The sequence below is a fragment of the Cynara cardunculus genome (genome assembly GCF_001531365.2).
Source record: "Cynara cardunculus var. scolymus isolate 2C chromosome LG 8, CcrdV1, whole genome shotgun sequence".
NCBI lineage: Eukaryota > Viridiplantae > Streptophyta > Magnoliopsida > Asterales > Asteraceae > Cynara > Cynara cardunculus.
In genome coordinates, this window is record NC_037535.1 from 3,375,382 (window position 1) to 3,398,446 (window position 23,065).

The 23,065-nt window shown below is 37.1% G+C and overlaps 2 protein-coding genes across 2 annotated transcripts; one reads left to right on the forward strand and one right to left on the reverse strand.

Annotated features, from left to right (window-relative positions):
* Window positions 1–2,882: 2,882 nt before the first annotated feature.
* LOC112516600 (GDP-fucose transporter 1) lies at window positions 2,883–4,521 on the reverse strand. The gene has a single exon (XM_025123734.1). The coding sequence runs from the start codon at window positions 4,152–4,154 to the stop codon at window positions 3,117–3,119; it is 1,038 nt and encodes a 345-aa protein (XP_024979502.1). The 5' UTR covers window positions 4,155–4,521; the 3' UTR covers window positions 2,883–3,116.
* Window positions 4,522–7,027: 2,506 nt separating this feature from the next.
* On the forward strand, window positions 7,028–9,551 carry LOC112516812 (pentatricopeptide repeat-containing protein At1g31430). Its single transcript, XM_025124044.1, has 2 exons — window positions 7,028–9,226; window positions 9,339–9,551. The coding sequence occupies exon 1, from the start codon at window positions 7,028–7,030 to the stop codon at window positions 9,071–9,073; it is 2,046 nt and encodes a 681-aa protein (XP_024979812.1). The 3' UTR covers window positions 9,074–9,226; window positions 9,339–9,551.
* The last annotated feature ends 13,514 nt before the right edge of the window (window positions 9,552–23,065 follow it).

The window sequence follows — 23,065 nt, forward strand, 5'->3', positions numbered from 1 at the left end:
AAACTTTTTCTAAATAAAACCACATTTAACTTTTAGCCAATGTTAAAAATTTAATATTTCAACCATAAGTCTACAAGGGTGATGTCTAATTGGTTTGAACTTTAGCTTTAAAGGTCAAAAGTGCCTAGAGGTCCCAGGTTTAAATTGAAGGAAGAATAAAAATCCGCTTGTAGCCACGGAAGTTTAAATGTGGTAACTCCGAGCTACCCACAACGCAGGTGGTTGTCCTGAGATTAGTCGGTTGACATTAGGGGTGCTCAAAAACCAGATCAACCCAACCCAACGTGAAATAACCCAACCCGAAGCAACCCGATGTCTAATCGGGTTGTAAAATTGTCAAACCGTAGGTATTGGGTTGATATTGGGTTGCTATTATTTGAACCCAACCCAACCCGATGAACCCGATATCCTTTTATTTCTTGGATTTACTATGATTGTTGAATTTCTATTAATATATACATTAGACAATTACACTATCATGTATGCTTTTCATATACACATATTTCCAACCTATTCATATCTCTATATAACTCATTCATATATATGTTCAGTAACTATGAACATATATATGTAAATTGAAAAAATTAACTGAATGTGATATACGTAAGAAATATGGATAAGTTGTATCAAATGGTTGATGATGAAAAGAAATTTATGAGTAGGGAAATAACATATTCAAGGTTAGAAGAATATTTTAATATACCAAAGTATCAACCCGACCAACCCATACGGGTTGGGTTGCACTTTGGTTTGGTTAAGATTTTTCCAAACTGCAAACATTAAGTTGGACTGTTCAAATGTCTTCAATCCGATCAACTCAACTCATTAACACCTTAGCTAACATAGCAAGTTGGATATCCAAGTTAATAAAAATAAATAAATTTATCTGATAAACATAAAAATGGAAGTTGTCAATTCCATGATGTATTATTAGTCATTGGGTTCCTCAATTGTAGATTTGACAATAACCAAAATTAGTATTACTTAAATATGGAAGTTCGTAAACAATTTATTCCCCTTGAACCATGGAGTAGTTTACACGTGATTACAACATGATACACACTAGATTTGACCAAATTTATTCAAATACTTTGAATCTTTACCAATTTTAGTCCTCAAATGGTCAAACTTAGTCCTTATAAGACTAAAAAACATTATCTTTAAGGATATTTCATAATAGACATTTCACCTTTATGAGTGTATGAAGTTTTTTCACAAATGTAACAAAATCGGGCTTATTGAATGCAAGAAATGATGAAGTGTCGTAACAGGACACTTGTGAAGAACACCAAAAAATGTCCTATAAACTTATTACAACACTTTTGGATAAGACGTTTGCGTATATCTCACCCCTAGACACTGTTAAGTGGGACATACTGCATTTATTTGATTTGGTTTTATAGTATTACTCAGAGTGAGTCTCATTGAATGAGTTTTGGTCTCATCTGAAACAAGATTTCTCCTAATCAAACTAGGTTTGGGGTAACTTGAGAAGAGATGAGGGGAAAAGGGTAGCATTTCATTTTGGTAACCGTGGGTGTCTAGGTCATTTTGTGGGTACATCAACTAATCCTATGGCTCTGAAGTTAATAGTGAGTCAAACCCGTAAGTGGTCATAAAGGGACTTGAACCAGTAATTTCTAGAAAGCAAAACCCAAAATCTTACTAGTAGAGCTACCCGTTAAAATTTGATAGCATTTCTTTTGGGAGGGTGCTAGACAAAGTGGGTTACCCTTTTTACGACTTGTATAAACCGTTGATTGCAAAAACACTATCAAACACCATCATCGGAGTATAAGATCTACGTATGTGGCCATTCACTCATCATTTCAGCCATATAGAGGAAAAGAGCTTAAAAAGCTTTTGCAAACACCATCTGTGATCAAGAATGATGCCAATTTATTCCACTTTCTGAATCACTTTTACATGATATGATGACACAGAAAGATGATACCCTGTCAAGATCTTGTGATCCATTTAACAATGGTCCCAAAAGTTGGTTGAGTTGTCCCTTTTTATCAACTACTCCCCAAGATTTCTTCTGAACTAAAGAGAGTAAAACCAGACCAAACCAAACCAAATGGGTTCCAACCCAATATATCCGATATTTGAAAGCAGGGTCTGGGGTTTAATATAAGCAGACCTGTTATCTACCCCAAAGACACTAACATATCATGTAATCAAGCATACATGAAAAGTGTATACCTTTACCATATGCAATAAACTAGTCTCAATATGATCCCTCATTCATGCAGTCATCCCCTCAAAAGCTTACACATGAACACATCATTCACAAGTGTGCATGTGGGCATACAAAAGTTTGTTAGTTATCCATCATTACAAAGCCAATCTTGTTTCCAAATGAGAGTAAAACCATATATTCCTCATTAACAAAACCAAAAATTAACAAAATTGGTAAATACATCACTAAGGAGAAGATAAATATGATAAAATCACATGTGTTCTTGAGCATCCAAGTTTAGAATAAGGATATATGACATTATTGGTATCGAGTAAATCAGAAATTTGGTTGCAGTACCATGCCATAGACGAAGAAATGTATGTGTATTTCGTACTTTCATTCATAAAACTCAAATCAATATCAAGAAACTAAGTAAACTATGAGCTTCTATGCTTCACCGGGATTAACATGTTCATATGTTTTCCTACTTTAACAGCAAAACAAGGCATAATCAGAGAGATCAGAATAGGATGTATTTGTTTAGCCACATAAATGGATTCTAACGCCTAAGCATTTCTGTTAGAAACCAAAATCACCAAGATGCTAAGAATGAGAACTTTGTTTTATAAATTAATCTAATGGAGAAAAATACAAAAGCATAAATGCATCAATACTGTGCTTCTCATTTGGACCCCTTTAACAAAATAAGTGATGTTTTCACTACTTTAATAAAGCAAAGATGCCCGAAGACATAAGGCATGAACCGTTCATAGTGAGGGAAAAAAGACCTATTTGAGATAACATTAATGATGGAAATCCAAAAGCAGATAATATAGTTGACAATTTAATACATAAAACTAACTGAGAATCATTGATAACATGTGTAAAAAAGCTTTGGTTGACAGAACCTCTTTTAAGTGAGATGTTGTAATCCTTATACACCAGAGATTTTTCCAGATATGCCCTTTTCTTGATCTTCATCCGTGTAGTCGTCACCATCATCTTTGCTTTCCATCAGCTTAGATGCTGCTGGGTCCCGCTGTGAAGACGGGCTGGTAACTCCAGTTACAGACTGCTGATATAAAATACCTCCAGCAATAGTTACAAGCAAACAGAATAGCCCAAATGGGCTAGCATGCTTATCCCAAATCAGAACATTTATAGCCACTGTAAGAAACTTGTTTACAACACCCGTTACAGTAAATGCAGTGGCGGAGATGGCTTTACGACAAGCAAATCCAAAGAAACTGATTAGAAGTCCAAATACACATGATAATGAAACTGCTGTAAACGCGACAATCTCAAACAAATTCCCACCATTGGATCCAACAGCTGCAAACACATCCGAGTATTCACCGGTTGCAACCCAAAACAATGGAGCCATCATAAGAGATAACAAATTGTTGTAGTAAACAAAACCCCATGTGTTCAACCCAAGATTTGTCACCATGTGTTTGATGTAAACCATTTCGGTGGTGATCGTGATCAAATAAGCAAATGCCCATGAATATGCAGTCAAAGTAAACCCATAATCAGTAGCAACATAGCCAACAGCACCACCCAAGATGATCAAAAGTGATAAAAACGTAAGCTTTGATGGAATCGGTTGCTTCCTAAAAGTGGTATCAGCGAGTGCCACCAAAAGGGGCGTCAATGATCTGAAAACTATAAACGTGTCTACATTGGCATGGCGCAACAAATTGGTATTTGTAAAGATAGCCAGATAGAAAACAATAGCCGCCGGCAAGAATTTCTTAGCGGTTTCCCACACAAACGGATCGTGATTCAAAAACCCTAATTTTCCCAAAATCCAAACCCCTAGAGCTGAAGTTAAATACTGCAAAGCAGTCAATAGACCTGGGTAATTGAACTTGGTGATTGCAAATTTATTAATCACAGCCAACAAACTTGAACACAGAGCATACCCAATCACAAGACTGCTTGTAGCATAATGTTGCTTCGGAACAGCCATTGTTTCTCTAATTCCTCCTAACACGATTCCAATTTCAGTTGGAACTTTGATAGAAGCGCTTGTAAATTAAAGGGTCAACTCAAATAAACAATAGAACTTGGATAGAATCGGTTTGATCTGATAAACTGAGCGGAAAGATGGAGCTAGAATTAGGGCAAAACGTTGAGGAACGAAATGGGGATCGGATCTAAAGGAATTGATACTAGAATCTGTGAAATCGAGCACCAGACGTACCTTTGTTAATGGCAATGTGAGAAGAGGGACGATCCAGTGATGGGCAGCTCGAAGTAGAGTGATTGGGTTGATTTCGAGGACTTGACAGGTCTACAATGAATACCGTGTTACATGGGATTGCCATTGGTTCATCCATCATGTTATTTTTCCTTGTCTTGTGGGATTTCAAGAAATCTTTAATTGATATTTTGACATGATTTAATTATGGATGATATTTTAGCAAATGGTTCATTATCAGTAATTTCAATCGATCTTTGTATAATACCTGTTATTTAGGAATGACAGATGAGGAGACATTTCAGAACTGAGATTAATGGACGAATTTAAATCTGTTCCTACAAAGTTCGACCTTGAACTTATTGTATATTTGAACAAAGTAACTGCGTTCCTTTGTCAATTGAACTACACGCTCCAGGGCTAATAATGGGTATTCTTATTTAGGAGGGTGTTTGGAATTGCTTATAAAAACAACTTATTGACTTATTCCGGTGTGACATCGATAACAAGTACTTTTGATTGTTTGGATAAACAACTTATACCGGTGCCAAACCGGTAATAAGAAGTTAAACCCTTCTGATTTATAATAAGTTGATAAGTGCCTTTTGTAGAAAAACATAAGTTATTTCAAATAAGCAAATCCCAAACACCCCTTTAAACTCTCTGATTTGAATTAGATTTTTATTCAAAATGTACAAAGAAAAAACCGCTGGTAATTTGTAAGGAAATAAATTTATAAAGAGCGACCGATAAAGTTCAAATAACATGCAGAAAAGAAGTTTAGTTGAAACTCTCGTTTAATTACCATATAATTTAATTATAAAAATTATTACATTATTGAATTATAGTTGTATGTATTTATGTACAGTTTAAGCCCTTGGTTTAGGCATATTGGATGTCGTATGAAAACATATTCATTTATTATTCGTCCATCATTTTAGGTAAATATCCTACTTCTATAAAGACTAGCACCGACACTCTTAAGGGAAATAAATGGCAGAGGATTTTGACAACGACACTCGAACAAACTGATAAGGATGTGGATTTGTTTATACAAACGTAACGTGTGCGTTTATTCTAGCGTGGGAAATACTATACAGATATATAAAATTCAATATACATATTCAGAGAAGATGAAAATGGATCTTAACGAGATTTACAATGCAGTTAAATACAGCAATCTTGGTTTTCTTTGGGCTGTCGACTTCACCGGATTTATACAGACTGATATTAGGATGACAAGAAACAAGGATTCTAATAACATTATTATGGCTTGACGAGGCAAGGTCGGTCCTCCGATTTTCTGTGCCCAAAATGGAAAGACAAAGAATGCCCAGTAAAAACAGGTAACCCAAATTAAATTTTATTCAATAAAATAAATTATACAGTCAGATGACATAAACCAAAAATATGAACTAAACAGGAAGCCAAACAACCCGCTTTTAGTTTGCTTTGCAAAAAACAAGTGTTGATATGAAATATTTGTTTCCTAACGTCTTTTATTTGCCTCTGTTTCGTTACTTCTAGATAAATACAGTACAACTCACTAGACTGTAATTGTTCAACATTTTTACTATCGTTGTTGGTCAAACTTAATTTAAACTTCTATTAGGCAGTGTAGGCCTGAAATCACTAACCGTAACTATTTTAAGGTTAATCACATGAATGAATAATTGAACTGTTTTGAAAAATTTACTGGCAATGTTAGTAAGAAGTCAAGTAAATAAATGATACAAACAAACTATCCAATATCAATTTATAAATAAAACAAGTTTTGTTTGTTTCAGAATTTCCAAAATTTAACCTAAAAAAATAATTATATTAGGACAAATTGCAAGAATAAGTAATGTATATTTTGGGTAACGTACTTCCAAAACTTTAATTTTGGTACCTAAGATGTAAAGTTTTAAATATTTAAGTACTCGGGTAATCGGTTGGAGTATTAATCGGTTACAATGCTGATGTGGTGAGTGATGTGATATCCAACTCATTATTATTTACTGAAGCATTAACCGGATATCACATCACTCGTCAAATTAGCATGATAACCGATTAATGCTTCAACTTGTTACCTATGTATTTGAATGTTCAAAACTTTACATTTTAGGTACCAAAATAGAAGTTTTGAAAGTATAATACAAAAAATAGGAATTAAGTTAAAATTTAGCAGGACCTTGCCGACATTTTGGCCCCCATATTTGAAATTATAGATTTGTCTAGTTTATATAATATAATAGACAAATTGCATGAAAAAGTAACGTACTTTGACTTGATTCTTATTTTGTGTAACATACCTTTGAAACTTCAATTATGATACCTAAGACGTAAAGTTTTAAACATTTAAGTATCCGGATAACCGGTTGAAATATTAATCGGTTACCATGCTGATGTAGTGAGTGATGTGGTATCCAACTCAGTATTATATACTGAAACATTAACTGGATATCACAATCATTTGCCAAATTAGCATGATAACCGATTAATCGTGCAACCCATTACCTATGTACTTAATGATCAAAATTTTACATCTTAGATACCAAAATAAAAATTCTAAAAATATTTTACCTAAAATAGGAATCAAATTAAAATACGTTATTTTTTCGTACAATTTACCCATTATTTTATAAACTTAGACACTTATAATGTCGGCGAGCATTTTAGCAGCAGTGTGCAGATTAATAGAGCTGAAAAGTGAAAACATGGCTTCTAAAATCAACCCGCTTCTCTCCCGCCATTTTTCCCTTCTTAGACCACATCGCTTCTCAACTACCCAACAATTCTTGATTCCCACCAAGAGAACATGCATACATCTCCTCAAAAACTGCAAATCTATGAACCAATTGAAGCAAATCCAGACCCAAATCTTTGTTCTTGGTCTCGCTCAAAACGTGGACGCTATCAAGAAGATCATGGCTTTCTCCGCAGACCCATCCGTTGGAAACTTAAGCTACGCTCAGAGAATTTTTGACCGAATAGAAACACCTTATTTGTTCGTTTATAATGTGATGATTAAAGCATATACAAAGAGTGGTGATTTCGGAAAAGCTCTTTGTTTGTTTGATCAGATGAGGGTAGATGGGTTGTGGCCGGATAATTATACTTACCCGTTTGTGTTTAAGTCGATTGGGTGTTTACGAGAGGTTTTGACTGGTGAAAAGATTCACGGGTTTGTTGTGAAATCTGGAGCTGAGTTTGATTGCTATGTTTGTAATTCAGTTATGGATATGTATGGTGAGTTGGGTCGCAGTGAGGACATGAAGAAGGTGTTTGATGAAATGCCTGAACGAGATTTGGTCTCATGGAATGTTTTGATATCTGGGTATGTTAGGTGTAAGAAATTTGAGGATGCTGTTGGTGTTTATTTGCAGATGAGAGAAGAGGAAAGTGTGAGGCCTGATGAGGCCACAGTGGTAAGCACTCTTTCAGCATGTATAGCATTAAAGAATTTGGAACTCGGCAAGGAAATACACCATTACGTTACTCATGAAATTGGGTTTACTACTATAATTGGCAATGCATTATTGGATATGTATTCCAAGTGTGGATGTTTGGACGTGGCACGTGAGATTTTTGATGGGCTACCGAAGAAAAATGTAATTTGCTGGACAAGCATGGTGTCTGGTTATGTGAGTTGTGGGCAATTAGATGATGCTAGACTCTTGTTTGATAGAAGCCCGGTTAAAGATATTGTTCTTTGGACAGCTATGATAAATGGATACGTGCAGTTTAATAATGTAGATGAGGCAATGGTCTTGTTTCAGCAGATGCAAACCTATAGAATTAAGCCTGATAAATTTACAGTGGTTGCTCTCCTAACAGGTTGTGCACAAGTTGGGGCCTTAGAACAAGGGGAATGGATTCATGAATATATGAATGAACATAGAATAATAATTGATGCTGTATGTGGTACTGCTCTTATTGATATGTATGCCAAATGCGGGCGCATAGAGAAGTCTCTGGAGGTATTTTATGGATTACAGGAGAAAGATACAGCCTCATGGACATCTATTATATGTGCACTTTCATTAAATGGGAAGAGCGGTAAAGCACTCCAGTTGTTCTCTGAGATGAAGGAATATGGTTTTAGACCTGATGATATTACCTTCATAGGTGTCTTAAATGCATGCAGTCATGGGGGATTGGTGGAGGAAGGCCGGAGGCATTTTGAATCAATGAAATCTGTATATGAAATTGAACCAAAGATAGAACACTACGGGTGTTTAATTGATCTTCTAGGTCGTGCTGGGCTATTGAAGGAAGCAGAAAAAATAGTTAACAAAATCCCAAAGGAGAAAGATGAGATTTTGGTTCCAGTTTATGGTGCTTTGCTCAGTGCTTGCAGATTATATGGTGATGTTGATATGGGTGAGCATTTAGCTGACCGGTTAAGTGAAATTGAAGATGGTGATTCTAGTATTCATACACTCATGGCGAACATTTATGCTTCTGCCGGGAGATGGGAGGATGTGAAGAAGGTAAGAAGCAAAATGAGAGCTATTGGAGTCAGAAAGGAGCCTGGATGTAGTTCCATTGAGGTTAATGGCAATGTCCATGAGTTTCTAGTTGGAGATGCCTCTCATCCTGATATGATAGATGTTTATTCTAGTTTGAACACATTGGTGAAACTGTCATCTGCATCCGAGAAATATGACGTGGGTCTAGATAATGTGGTTGCAACAGATTCTTGATAGGATCATATACATTGGAAGCCTATGGGTCCAGATATTAGCAACATTATCTCTAGTGTTTCAAGAAGAAAAGAAAAGAGAACTGAGTGTTCAATATCTAGTCAGACTTCATAGATGGCAATGCACAGTAAACGGGCTTTAACAATTAGCAAGGTAACTCATGCATCCTTACTCTACACATGCATGTATTTATGAATGTATGTATATGTGTGTACATGTAGTTATACTTTCCTCATATGTGATGCACAATTCCCATGATGGCCAGAAAATTGATGACTTGGTGACCATGGGTCGGGGTGGAAGATTGACAGTTTCCGCAACTGCAACTATGGGGAAATGAGCACAAAGAGAACAGGTGGTGCTGCTAGTTACTGTATTCATCAGATGGACTTCTTCGTACTCAATCAGGTGGATGAGGTACTTGTGCAAACTTGCATATAAGATTGTCACATGTGCATCATTTTGATATTATACATCTCTGTTGAAGAATTCTGTAAATTCACCGTGCTTAGTCATGTTTATGTAATTTATGTATATTAGAAGGTTTAATCTAGCTCATCGGTGTAACTTCTTTAATGTTATATTCAATATGATTTCATCAATGTGAGAGTTTAGCCTGATAACTCAACTTCATTTTTTTATCGGATTTCATTCATGAAACCAATGGAAGTAGAAAGTTGCACAACATTATGAAGTGAAAATGATTATGTTATTTGCTATTAGAAGATAAACTCATGGATCAATGCTTGGATATGAAATTGATCTGTAGCCAAGCTACAAACAAAAAGTAACATTAGAAAGGCAAAAAGGCTTGAATGACAAAGGCACTTGACATGACTTGGTTCAAACTTCGTTTGATAAAAAATTAAATGACATCGTCTGTCTATAGTCATAGCCTCATAGGCATATATACAATGCACACTTTCATGTAAAAAATATTAGATATGAATTTAAGGTAAGTACTTAATAATAAGAACATTGTGATCGTTGCATTATGTAGAAAAGTAGTTGCTAAATGGTAATTGGCTAAATGCTGAATTTTTTACCTAGTCTATGTTTACTCTCGGTACAGGATTAAGCACAGATAGTTTTGCCAGTATATCAGCCTTTCAACTATGGTATCATCAATATAGTTTTTAACAAGATACGAACTTTAATTGAGAAAGAGTGGAGAGTTATTGTAGAACAGGGCCCTTGTTTCTTTGTTCATTAGGAAAACCGTCTGGGTTTTGATCAAATCACTCTAGCAGTAGTAGACTTACATGATTAGCGACTAGGATTCATGTTGTATGTTATTGAGTCACTGTGCTTTGAGAATCATGTGCTTAAAAGAATCTACCTTAATCCCCTTTCTTGTTCCTCCCAATCTCTCTCTTTCTCCCCATTCTTAACTGCAACCATTTTGTTGAATCAGGGCATAACAAATATATAGGGATGATTATTTTTCTTTATGTTAGTGTAACAAGTGAACCTCCTTTGGGGGAGTAATCAACAATTATCAAATCAAATAATTTCATCCAGTTAAACTGAAATATGTTATCAAATTGTTGCTTAACTAAAACTTTCTAGATAATCCTATATCTGTAATTGCTACCTAAACAGTAGTGCTAGAAGACAATAAAATTGTACACCAACATGTTTTTACATTTATACTTGACATCAAAATAGTAGAGGGCACTTATGTTCATTCTCCATATCTCTGTTCGTTTATACACTGATATTAATATTTTTTGTAATTTAAATTCATTAGCAATAAACATGATCATCTATTTATTATCAATAATAGATGCTATTCCATACATCATAATTTTTTCATGAGATATTACTTCGATCACAACAGACATTAACAAGCATCTCTTCAGTTTTTATCAGATTGTTCACAAGAAAAGAAAACTACTTATTAGAATAAGAAATCTTATCCCTTGCACAAATAAAGCCTCATTATCTCATCATAAGAGTTGATGTCAACAAAATGCATCTGGGTTTATCAGCAAAATCCTTTATTCATGTTCTAGAATCAGAGGCATACACAAAATAAAAATACACAAGTATTGTATTGAACAATTGTCAACTAGTTAATTACAGAGAAACAAACAAACAAATATAAAGGAAATGAACCAACGTATATAAAGCAGGGAAACATCACAACCCTTCATGAAACCGATTGGAGAGTAACTGCCAATAATGACCATAACTGCCAACCACCATAACTGCCATCCAAACTAACAGCAACAGAAGATGATTAGCTTAAAATTAACATTCCCCCATAAGCTAAACATCTTCAACACCGAGAGCCTTCTTTAAACGAATGAAATTACCACGCTGTAATGCCTTAGTTAACACATCTGCAACTTGATCTTTTGAAAAACAAAATAAGACCTCAACATCTTGATTTTGTATAAGTTCTCTGATAAAGTGAAACTTGATTCTAATATGCTTACTCTTTCCATAGTAGACAGGATTTCTTGTAAGAGCAGTTGCTGATTATTGTCGCAAGAAATTGGAGTAGCATATGATTGAGGAAAGCCAATTTCTCCTAGAATCCCTCTAAGCCAGAGAGCATGACACACCCTGCAGAAGAGAGAGCCATATACTCTGCCTCTGTAGATGATAGGGCCACAACCTTCTGCTTCGTAGATTGCTAGGATATAGCCCCTGATCCCAGACTGAAAGTATAGCCGGTTGTACTTTTACTATCATCTAGATTTCCCCTATAATCACTATCACTGAACCCAATAAGCTTAGGAACTTTAACATGAGAAAATTTGATACCATGATTTAAAGTTCCTTTGACATACCTTAAAATCCTTTTTGCAGCTTCCCAATGACTTCTTTTAGGATTTTCCATGAATCAATTGATAATACTGATAGAAAACATAATATCAGGCCTTGTTGAAGTGAGATACATAAGACATCCTACCAGGCTCCTATAAAGAGCTGGATCTACACTTTCTTCATGGCTGTCCTTAGACAATTTCAAACCATTCTCCATAGGCGTTGCAGCAGAGATGGAATTGCTCATGTTAAATTTTACAAGAAGTTCCACAACATATTTCTTTTGAGAAATGGTTACCATGTAGTCTCCTTGCTTGGCTTCTATTCCCAGAAAATAATGAAGGAGCCCAAGATCTGTCATTTCAAACTAAAATATCATACTTTCCTTAAGTTTAGAGATCAGTTCTGCAGAGTCACTAGTAAATACCAAATCATCTACATAAACATAAACCATCAATAGCTTATCATTTTCCCTATTTATGAAGAGGGTATGTGATAACTCTCATTTTTTAGAGTTATTTTTTATTTATTTTCTCCATTTTTGCATCTATTAAATACCCAATTTTCTTGTTTTTCCCCGTTTATTTTAAAGTTTTAAAAAGGATGATGAAACACAAAGGAATACATTTTATTCCAAAAAACTGCACTTTCTGGCAACTGCCCACAGTAGGAAGTTCACGAATTTTTGTTAGTCTTCTACTTTGTGGAGGATGTTTGCTTGAAGATCTTGTTCAAAGTTTATGCTACAGCTGGAGTTGCTTGTAAAGTTGTACTTTTGAATTTTTTAAGTAGTTGTTAGATGGTCTTTGCCCCAAGGTTTGTTTGTGCTTAATTTCCTTTGGATAAAAGGGTTCATCCTTATCCATTCCTCTCCTATATAAAGAGGCTTTGGGGTTCACTTTGAAGATCATCCCTTAGAAGCATTATCACCTGAAGTTTTTCTCTTCTCCTCTTAAGTTTTAGCATGTAATCATCTTATTAATTGTAATCTGCTGCCCACAGTATCACCACTGTGGGCAACAAACTTTTGTTCTATATTCTTGAAAGTTGCATTGAAGTTTTATTTCTTGTCTTATATTATGCTTTTCATGTCTATTATAAGCTAATTTACTTAAATGGGTATGGTTGTGAGTTTAACTTATGATTTTTATACAATATTTGGGTGTTTTTACTCATTACCATTTTGTAAACTTGGTCACTTAAGACGGGACTCAAACTCAACGCGGATAAGCCGATCACTTTGAAATGTTAATATTAGATCTTAGACCCAGAGATGGGTGGATTCGAAATACGGCTTAAGTGAAGCATAAAGAACTCGAAAGAGTCTTTGATAATTACGTAGAAATGCGAATTTTGTATGTATTTAGCTAAGGGTTAAGCGATGGTTATTCATCTTAAGAGATTTGAGTATGAATTTTAATTCTTCTTCTGTTTAGCTAAATCAACAAGTTTCGGAGGGGTGAGAGTAGGAACTTTGTGGGATCTGTTTATAAATCTTCACTTTTGAGAGATTGTAATATTTACGAACATCTCATAAGTTTTTGACCATTATATTGTGTTTTTATCTTAAGGAATACTTACACCCATGCCCATCTTTTATTTTATAAGTCTATTTCGTTTATTTCATCTTTTAAAGCTTTTTACCAACAAAATCCAACTTTTATTCGCAAACTGAAACACGATCAAGAAGTTCATGGAAGTCTCTGAATCTCAATAGTCCAGTCCCTGTGGAAATGATCTCGGTATTTTACCACTATATTACTTGCAAGCGATCGTAGTGTCGATGTGCACTTGCACCGCCACTATGGGGACTTCGTGCCCACTGTGTGAACATGAACGATCCTAAGCTGTCAGTATGCTCATAGTTGCACTTCTTGAAGCCATCCTTCAAGAAGTGTCCTTCTAACCTACTGTACCAGGCCCTTGAGGCCTGCTTTAGACCATATAAAGCTTTCATTAAGTGACATACCTTATCCTCTTGACCTTTTCTCTTGTAACCACAAGGCTAATCAATATACACATTTTCTTCTAGATGTCCATTGAGAAAAGCTGATTTCACTTCCATCTGATGAACTTTCCTGTTATTCTGTGCAACAATAGCCAAAATTAGTCTTATGGTTTCTAATATGATAACAAGAGCAAATACCTCTTGGTAATTAACTCCATACTGTTGTTTGTACCCTTTCACCACCAATCTTGCTTTATGCTTGTCCACTTCTCCCTTTTCATTCAACTTAGTTTTGTAAAGCCATCTTACACCTATGGATTTCTGCCCATTTGGAAGATCCACAAGTTCCCAGCTGTTGTTCTTAAGAATTGAATTTGCATCCCTCCATTTTTTTGTCTTGGCATGCCTCTTCATAGCTTAGTGGATCTGCATCTAAGAATAGAGCAAAATCAGCAAAATCTTCAATATTCATAGGCTGTGTGTTTTCATAGAGATCACTTAGGCTTCTAGTTTTTCGGCCCTGCACACTTGAGGATAATGGACTTTCAGAGTCTGTTTCCTCATGACTCGAGGCTTCCTGATTAATATTTTTGGATGTATTTGGCGAGATGGGATCAAGATTACTATTTTCCTCACGAGTATCAATCACTACTTGGTTTTCACCTGTCATAGTACATGGACCATTTTCATCAATAGAGAGCCCCTTCCAAGTCTTGTCCTCATCAAAAATCACATCTCTACTTTAATGACTTTTTAGTATATGGATTGTAGAGTTCATAGGCTTTAGTGTTATAGCTATACCCTACAAAGATGACCTTTTCAGATTTGTCATCCAACTTTCCTCTTCTTTGCTTGGGTATATGTGCATAGGCAACACATCCAAAGGTCCTTAAGTGGTTTACACTTGGTTTAAAACCACTCCATGCTTCCTGAGGAGTTTTATCCACCAAAATTTTAGTCAAAGGCCTATCGAGGATGTAGACTCCACATGCTACGACTTCAGCCCAGAAAACATCAGGTAAAGACTTGTTCTTTAGCATGCATCTTGCCATTTCCACAATTGTCCTATTTTTTCTTTCTGCTACCCCATATTGTTGCAATGAGTAACTAGCAGTGAGTTGATGATGATTGCCATTTTGCTTTAAGAATTCGTCTAATTCATGAGACAAATACTCGCCTCCACGATCAGACCTTATGCATTTTACCTTGTGGTCAGTTTGATTTTCTACCATTGCCTTAAATAGGACAAAATGTTATACGTTTCAGATTTTTCTTTAAGAAAGTATACCCATGTTTTCCTAGAGAAGTCATCTATATAGGTCAAGAAGTATTTGCTTCTAGCAATTGAAAAGGTTCTCATAGGACCACATATATCCGAGTGAATCAATTCAAGGGGTTTTGAAGCCCTCCAAACATCATTATGAGGAAAGGGATCTCTTGCATGCTTTCCTAAGGCACATCCTTCACACACTTGGTCCAATTTGCTTACTGCAGGTAAGCCTTTTACCATCTCATTTTTGCACATATAGCTAAGAGAGTCAAGAGATGCATGTCCAAATCTATTGTGCCATAGTAAGGAGACATTCTTTGTACTCATACTAAGGGACATGAATCTAGTGTCATCAAATATTACAGGAAACATATTGTTTGCTGTCATTTTTAGTTTTCCAATTAAAATATCAGTTTGATCTTTTATCTCACAAAATTCATTTTTAAAGGTAAGTGAGAACCCTTTTAAGATGAGTTGACCAACACTCAATAAATTGTGTTTTAACCCAGGGACATAGAAGACATTTGAGATCTTTTCTTGGTCTTTGATCTTAATACTTATATCACCAGACCCCAAAACAGATGGGATTTTGTCATCACCAGTTCTAACATCCTTTTTTTTCAGATTCTCTAAGACTAAGAAACAAGTTTCTATTTCCTGTCATATGATTGCTACATCCACTGTCAAGATACCACAAATCACTTTGAGGTTTATCTTGGATACTCAACATCATGAACATTGAGTCATCTTCCTTACTATCTTCCTTACGAATAAAACTTGAGGTTCTGTTTTCATCTGCTATTCTTTTTCTACAGAACTTAATGGTATGCCCAAGTTTATCACAATAGAAACATTTAACTTGAGGATAAGACTTACCTCTACCTTTTCCTTTGAAGTATCCTTGAAGTTTGTCTTCTTTGTTCATTTCACAATTTCTTTGTCTGTCACTAGTGCTTGCATCCAAAGAAGATAGTGCTTGAAAGGCATGATCAACGACAGAAGGATCAAATTGCTTCATCCTTAGTTCATGTGATTGAAGAGTACCCAAAAGGGTCTCCAATGAGAAATTAGACAGATCCTTTGATTCTTCAATTGCTACTACCACATACTCAAATTTTCTGGTAAGGCTACGCAAGATCTTTTATACTACTCTTCTGTCATCAATACTTTCACCATTTACGCGAAGTTGATTGAGTAGAATGATCACCCTTGTATAGTATTCTTCCACAGTTTCATTTTCTTTTATTTTCAGATTATCAAACTCACATCTTAGAGTTTGAAGTCTTACGATTTTTACTTTTTCCTCTCCTCTATACGATTTATGCAGCATCTCCCATGCTTCTTTTAAAGAATTGATTCTTTATTAATTCTTGTATATGAATTACAAGCAAAACGAAGTATAAATATACAACACAAGGGGGGCAAAAAGGAAACCCGATATATACCCGATATACGAGGATCGGTGATAACAAATAGGAAGAGATAAGTATGGAAGGGAATCAATAGAATTTCTATACTCCCCCTCAAGTTGGAGCATGTAGGTTTTGCATGCCCATCTTGCTAAGTAAGGATTCGAACTGTTGAAGGCCTAGGGGTTTAGTGAAGAGGTCGGCAATTTGCATCTTGGTGTTAATGGGAAGAGGCACGATTTTTTTAGATTCTACCCGTTCTCTAACAAAGTAGCAATCCATCTCAACATGTTTAGTCAGCTCATGGAAGACGGGGTTATTGGCAATGTTTCGAGCTGTCTGATTGTCACAGAAAAGAGGTGTTGGCTCATCTTGTTCAACATCGAGTTTGCTTAGGAGCCATCGCATCCATATAATTTCACTAACCGTTGCAGCCATTGCTCGATATTCTGCCTCTGCTGATGATCGAGAAACGACTGAGTATTTCTTTGATTTCCATGAGATGGGAGCTCCTCCCAAGAGTAAAATGTACCCTGTTCGAGATCTTCGGGTAAAAGGACACCCCAACCAATCTGCATCACAGTAGGTGACGAGATTTGTTCTTCCTTGTTTTGGAAATAACAAGCCTTTTCCTGCTGTAGCCTTCAAGTACCTTAAAACTCTCATGACTGCATCCAAGTGATCTTGTCGAGGATCCGACATAAATTGGCTTAGAACATTAACGGCATATGTGAGATCGGGTCTTGTTGCTTGGAGGTATAGGAGTTTACCTTCCAGCCTTCGATACTTGCTAGCATCTACACGCGGTTCTTCACTGTCTTTACCGAGCTTTAGATTTTGTTCCATTGGGAACAAACAAGGTCGACATCCAATCATGCCTGTTTCTTCTAGGATGTCAAGGATATATTTCCTTTGATTAAGAACCAGTCCTTCCTTGGTACGAGTAACCTCTATGCCAAGAAAATACTTTAAGTTTCCAAGGTCTTTGATACTGAATTTTTCGTTAAGCAAGGCCTTCACTTCTTTGATTTTTGGCAGCATCATTTCCCACAATGATCTGGTCGTCAACGTATACAAGTGTAGCGATGAACACTTTGTCACACTTGTATATAAAAAGTGAATGATCAGCGTGAGATTGTTCAAAGTGTAACTCGGTGAGAACGGAGGTGAGTTTTTAATACCAATTTCTCGAAGCCTGCTTCAAACCGTAAAGAGACTTCTTTAACCGACACACTTTGGTTTCTCCCCCTTTCTCGTAACCCTCCGGTATTTTCATGTAGACTTCTTCGTCTAAGTCTCCATGTAGGAAGGCGTTGTTGACGTCTAACTGTTGGATGATCCAATCCCTTTTAATGGCTATGGCTAGAAGAGTTCTGACAGTTACCAATTTAGCAACCGGTGCAAAGGTGTCGTGATAATCGACCCCTTCCATTTGAGTGAAGCCCTTTGCGACAAGCCTTGCTTTGTATCTTTCAATCTCACCATTGGGTTTGTATTTGATTTTGTAAATCCATTTTGAATCAATGGCCCGTTTTCCACTCGGTAAGTCTTCAACGGACCATGTTTCATTTTCTTCCAAGGCTCGAATCTCTCTTTGCATGGCATCTCTCCAATTTTCATCCTGCACAGCTTGATTAAAAGTTTTGGGCTCATCGTTTGAAGTGATGGCCGCTAAATAAGCTTTTGAGAGTTCGAGAATTTTTCATAAGAAACAAAGTTGGCTAAAGGGTATACTGTGGAGCTTTCTTCTTGACTTGGAGCGGGTTGCGTGTGGTCTAGAGAAGGAGGGAGATTAACTTCATAGTCCTGCAAATGTTTAGGTCTCGATCTGCTTCTTTTGCCTTGGTTGACACCAATATTTTCAACATTAATTTCCCCATTGTGATTGGCTTCATTGCGTTCAAATGGCATTTCAATGTTGGCTTCTTGCACGGATGGTTCTCCTTGGTTATTGGTGGAATTATTGGAAGTTCCATGTAAATTCGAGTCACCTTCAGTGGTGCATCAAATTCTTCATTTTGTTCATTATGCTCTTCTTCTACATCATGAGTAACATCCATGACGTCTTCATTTTCCTTTTCATTTTCCGTGGCATTAGAAGCAAACGGGAATGCGTTCTCAGCGAATTTTACGTCCTGTGATACAATAATTTTATTGTGGCTTGGATCGTATATTTTGTAGCCTTTGGTTCCGTGAGGATAGCCAACAAAGACTCCCGGTCTCCCCCTTATTTCGAACTTATCACCCTTTGTTTCGGTACTATGATAATAAGCCAAACACCCAAAAACTCTCATATGATCATAATTTGGTTTGTGACGGTATAAGATTTCGTAGGGAGTTTTCTTTTCAATGACCTTGGAGGGTAATCTATTTATGATATATGTGGCTGTTAAGATGCATTCTCCCCAAAATCTTGTGGGAAGGCCAGCTTCAATTTTTAGAGCATGAGCAACTTCAAGTAAATGGCGGTGTTTTCGCTCCACAACTCCATTTTGTTGTGGAGTGTGAGGACACGTTTCTAAAATCATGCCTTGCTCTGCGTAAAAATTCAACATTTTATTTGATGTGAATTCCCCACCATTAACACATCTGATTCTTTTAATGTTTTTCTCAAACTGAGTTTTGACCATTTTATGAAAATCAATAAGGCATGTGCTCTCCTTGTGTTTGTGTTTAAGAAGGAAAACCCAAACTGCCCTGCTATGATCATCAACTATAGTCAAGAAATAAATCGCCTTTGAAAAGGAGGGTGTTCGATACTTTCCCCACAAATCACAATGTATTAAATCAAAACACGCATTTGTTTTAGTAACACTAGTGGGAAACGGTTGTCTTGTCATCTTAGATTTCACACAAGAATCACAAACATGGCCTTTATTTCTAAATGAAATGTTTCTAAGAAAACTTATTTGACTTAGCTTTTCTTCGCTAGCATGTCCCAACCACTTGTGCCAAATGTTCCCCTCCGACATCATTGCTTTCCTCTGGTGTCCAAGAGCTCCCATCCGGTATAGACCACTCACGCATTTACCCGCTCCAATCAAGTTCTTTGAAGTTAGGTCCTGCATGACAAAGAAATTTGGAAAGAAGCTTACGACACAATTCAAATCACTTGAAAGCTTGCTAACTGATAAAAGGCTGCAATTGAATTCAGGAACGTGAAGAACTACTTTCACTTTGGTTCCATTTGGTAATGTGTGGTCTCCTCTTCCTTTGACGGGAACGGCTTCTCTATTTGGTATGGTTACCGGTTCCTCAACTGAGGAGGAGATCTTGTTCTCAAGAATGTCAATTCTGTTGGTCATGTGCTTAGTAGCTCCTGTATCAATGATCCAAGAATCGTTAGGACTTATTTTACCTGCCATGTTAGCTGTGGGTGGAGCATCATTCTTTGTTTGATTTGCTTCAGAAGCAAAGTGTTTGACAAATTGTCGATATTGATCTTTTGTCAAACCCTCGATGGGACTCGATTCAACTTCAGCACAGGCAGCCTTCGGTCTAGTTTTGTCTTGTTTATTCTTTCCCGGCCACCATTCAGGACAACCAATCCGTTTGAAACAGCCTTCACGAGTGCGGTCATCTTTATCACAGAAGCTGCAATGTTCCATTTGTTTGGTGTCCCTTTTCACATACTTGTTGCCTTGTTGATTGGAGCTTGTCTCTCGTTTCACAAAGGCCTTAAATGCCGCCGCCTCAGCCATGGGCCTTTTTGCATCAGTGATGGTTCTCTGCTGCTCGTCTTCAGCAACTAAATGGTAGGCAGTTCCAAGAGATGGAGTGGGTTTCATGGCCAATATCTGAGTTCTGATAACGGAGAATTCGGTGTCAAGCCCCATGAGAAACTCGTAGAGTCTCTCTTGCTCTCTAAGCTCATTGAGAGTTCTTCCGAATCCGCATGTGCATCAGTTGCAAGAACACTTTGGAACATTAAGAACCGATTGGATCTCGTCCCAAAAGCCTCGAAGCTTTGTGTAGTAGGCAGAAATAGTCATTCCTTCATGCCGGGTATTAGAGATGGCTTGTTTCAGTTTGTATGCACGTGGTGTGTTTTGTTTGCCAAACCTTTCATGGAGATCGGACCACATCTCAGCAGCGGAATTGACATATTTCACACTGGTTCGGATCTCCTTCTCCATGGCAGTTGTTAACCACCCTTTGATCATCGCGTCACACCGGATCCAGTTCATGTAGTCAACAACAGTTTTCTCCGGTTTCTTGATGGTTCCATCGATGAAACCAATCTTGTTCTTGGCGAACAATAAGTTTTCCATCTCCTGGACCTAATCGTTGTAGTTGATATTCGTTAGAGCATCGTTGACATGCATTTGTCGCGGATAATCTGACGGATGGATGTAAAACAGGGAGTTTGCGTCTGGACCATTATTCTCGTTCTTGTTCGTACTTTTCTCTGCACCAGTCATGGCGTCGGTTTTGAGTTTTGAGTTTTCTGGTTAGGTTTGATCGGAAGAGCAGGATCGGAACCGCTCTGATACCATAAAGAATTGATTCTTTATTAACTCTTGTATATTAATTACAAGCAAAATGAAGTATAAATATACAACACAAGGGGGGCAAAAAGGAAACCCGATATACACCCGATATACAAGGATTGGTGATAACAAATAGGAAGAGATAAGTATGGAAGGGAATCAATAGAATTTCTATTTCTTTTGAGGATTCTGATGCAGAGATTCTCTCAAATATATATTCATCCACTGCTTGATAGATCAAAAACAGGGCCTTCTTATCTTTTCTCTTAATTTCTTTCAACTCGTTCATCTGCTGTGCAGTAAGGTCTGTAGGATTCTCTGGTTCTACAGTACCTTCTTTGATGACATCCCATAAGTCCTGGGATTTGAACAAAACTTTCATTTGTATACTCCAATGAAAGTAATTCCTATTAAGGAAACTACTGATTGTCCGTGTATTAATTGTATTTTTTTTTCACCTTTAAGCTATATTTACATAGTTATTGTGATTGATATTATTTATCATAGAATTAGCCGTAGTTCTCTCCTTACCATTGTATGTATATTGTAAATAGCTATTTATAGCCTTTGTATTCTGTCTAATAAAGTAAGAACTTTTCTATTCAAATCAAGCTATTATATGGTATCAGAGCTTCCATCTCAAACGAGAATTGATCCTACTGCACCTCCTTCTTCCATGGCACCAATCACAGTTATTCAACTCACTGCCTCCACCCACTTTAACGTCACCCTTACTAACGACAATTTTCCGGTATGGCGTAAGCACATCTACTCAACCTTAATTGGCCTCGATCTCGTTCACTTCATCACCGGAACCAAGCAGGCTTCGGCGGAGTTCCTAGACGCCGAAGCCACTGAACCAAACTCGGATCACTATCCATGGTTCCGACAGGATCAAATCATTTTGGCGGGTCTTCTAGGCAGCTGCTCACCCACCACCCAACCAATGATTGCATTGGCCGACACCGCTCAGGAAGTGTGGGAACGATTGGTAACTAGCTATGCGAACTCATCTCGGTCTCGCGTCATATCGTTAAAATCCAAACTTGCATCCAACCCCAAAGGCACTCGCACCATCACAGAATACTTACGTGATATGAAATCAATCGCCGACGAACTAGCACTTGTTAAAAACCCGGTGAAAGACGAGGATCTCATGGTCCACATTCGCTGTCAATTAGGCGATGACTTCAAAAATGTTGCCCAATCACTTCAACTACTTGATTCAAAACTCTCCTTCCCAGAACTATTTGAGAAGCTTGTTGATTTTGAATGGGAACTTCAACAAACAACTGTTACGCTACCCCTCATGGCTACAACCAACTTCACCCAAAAACACTCAAGGACTAATGCAAGATCAGCACCCGACCGACGCAACATGCAAAGCAATTTCTACAGCAGACCATCACGCAATCAATGGTCTAATGGCTCCAACTTCAATAACGATAACCGTGATAATTGTACCACTATCTACTGTCAATATTGTAACCTTGCATGGCATGAAGCAAAGGAGTGTCGGAAACTTACCCGGTTTCTCCGCGAAAATCATGTTACCACAGGAAATTCTATGATCCAAAGCAAGACTTCACCAATTGCTAATCTTACAACATCCTCCTATATGTTTGATACGGGAGCTTCCGATCATGTCGATCCGGATCGTGCACACTTTCACTCTGTCTCCGAGTATGTCGGACCGGATGAAATTGCTCTTGGCAATGGTAACACCCTCTCTATAACCCATATTGGTCAAACACACCTTCCTACGTCCAATGACTTTCTTACCCTAAAAAACGTTTTGTGTGTTCCTCAATTAAAAAATAAGCTTTGCAAAATTGTGTAAGACTAACCAAGTCTTTGTGGAATTTTTTCCCACTCATTTCTTTGTCAAGGATCTTCGAACGGGGGCACGACTCATGCGGGGAGAGAATTACCTTGATGTTTACTACGCCAACCTTCCATCTCAACCTCAAATAAATGCGGTTTTCACCACACCGCTCCTTGATTGGCATCACAAACTCGGGCATCTGTTATACCCTAGCCCAAATCGTAAACATAAACGCACCCACTGGCTAAATTCGTAAACGATTACAAACAGAAACA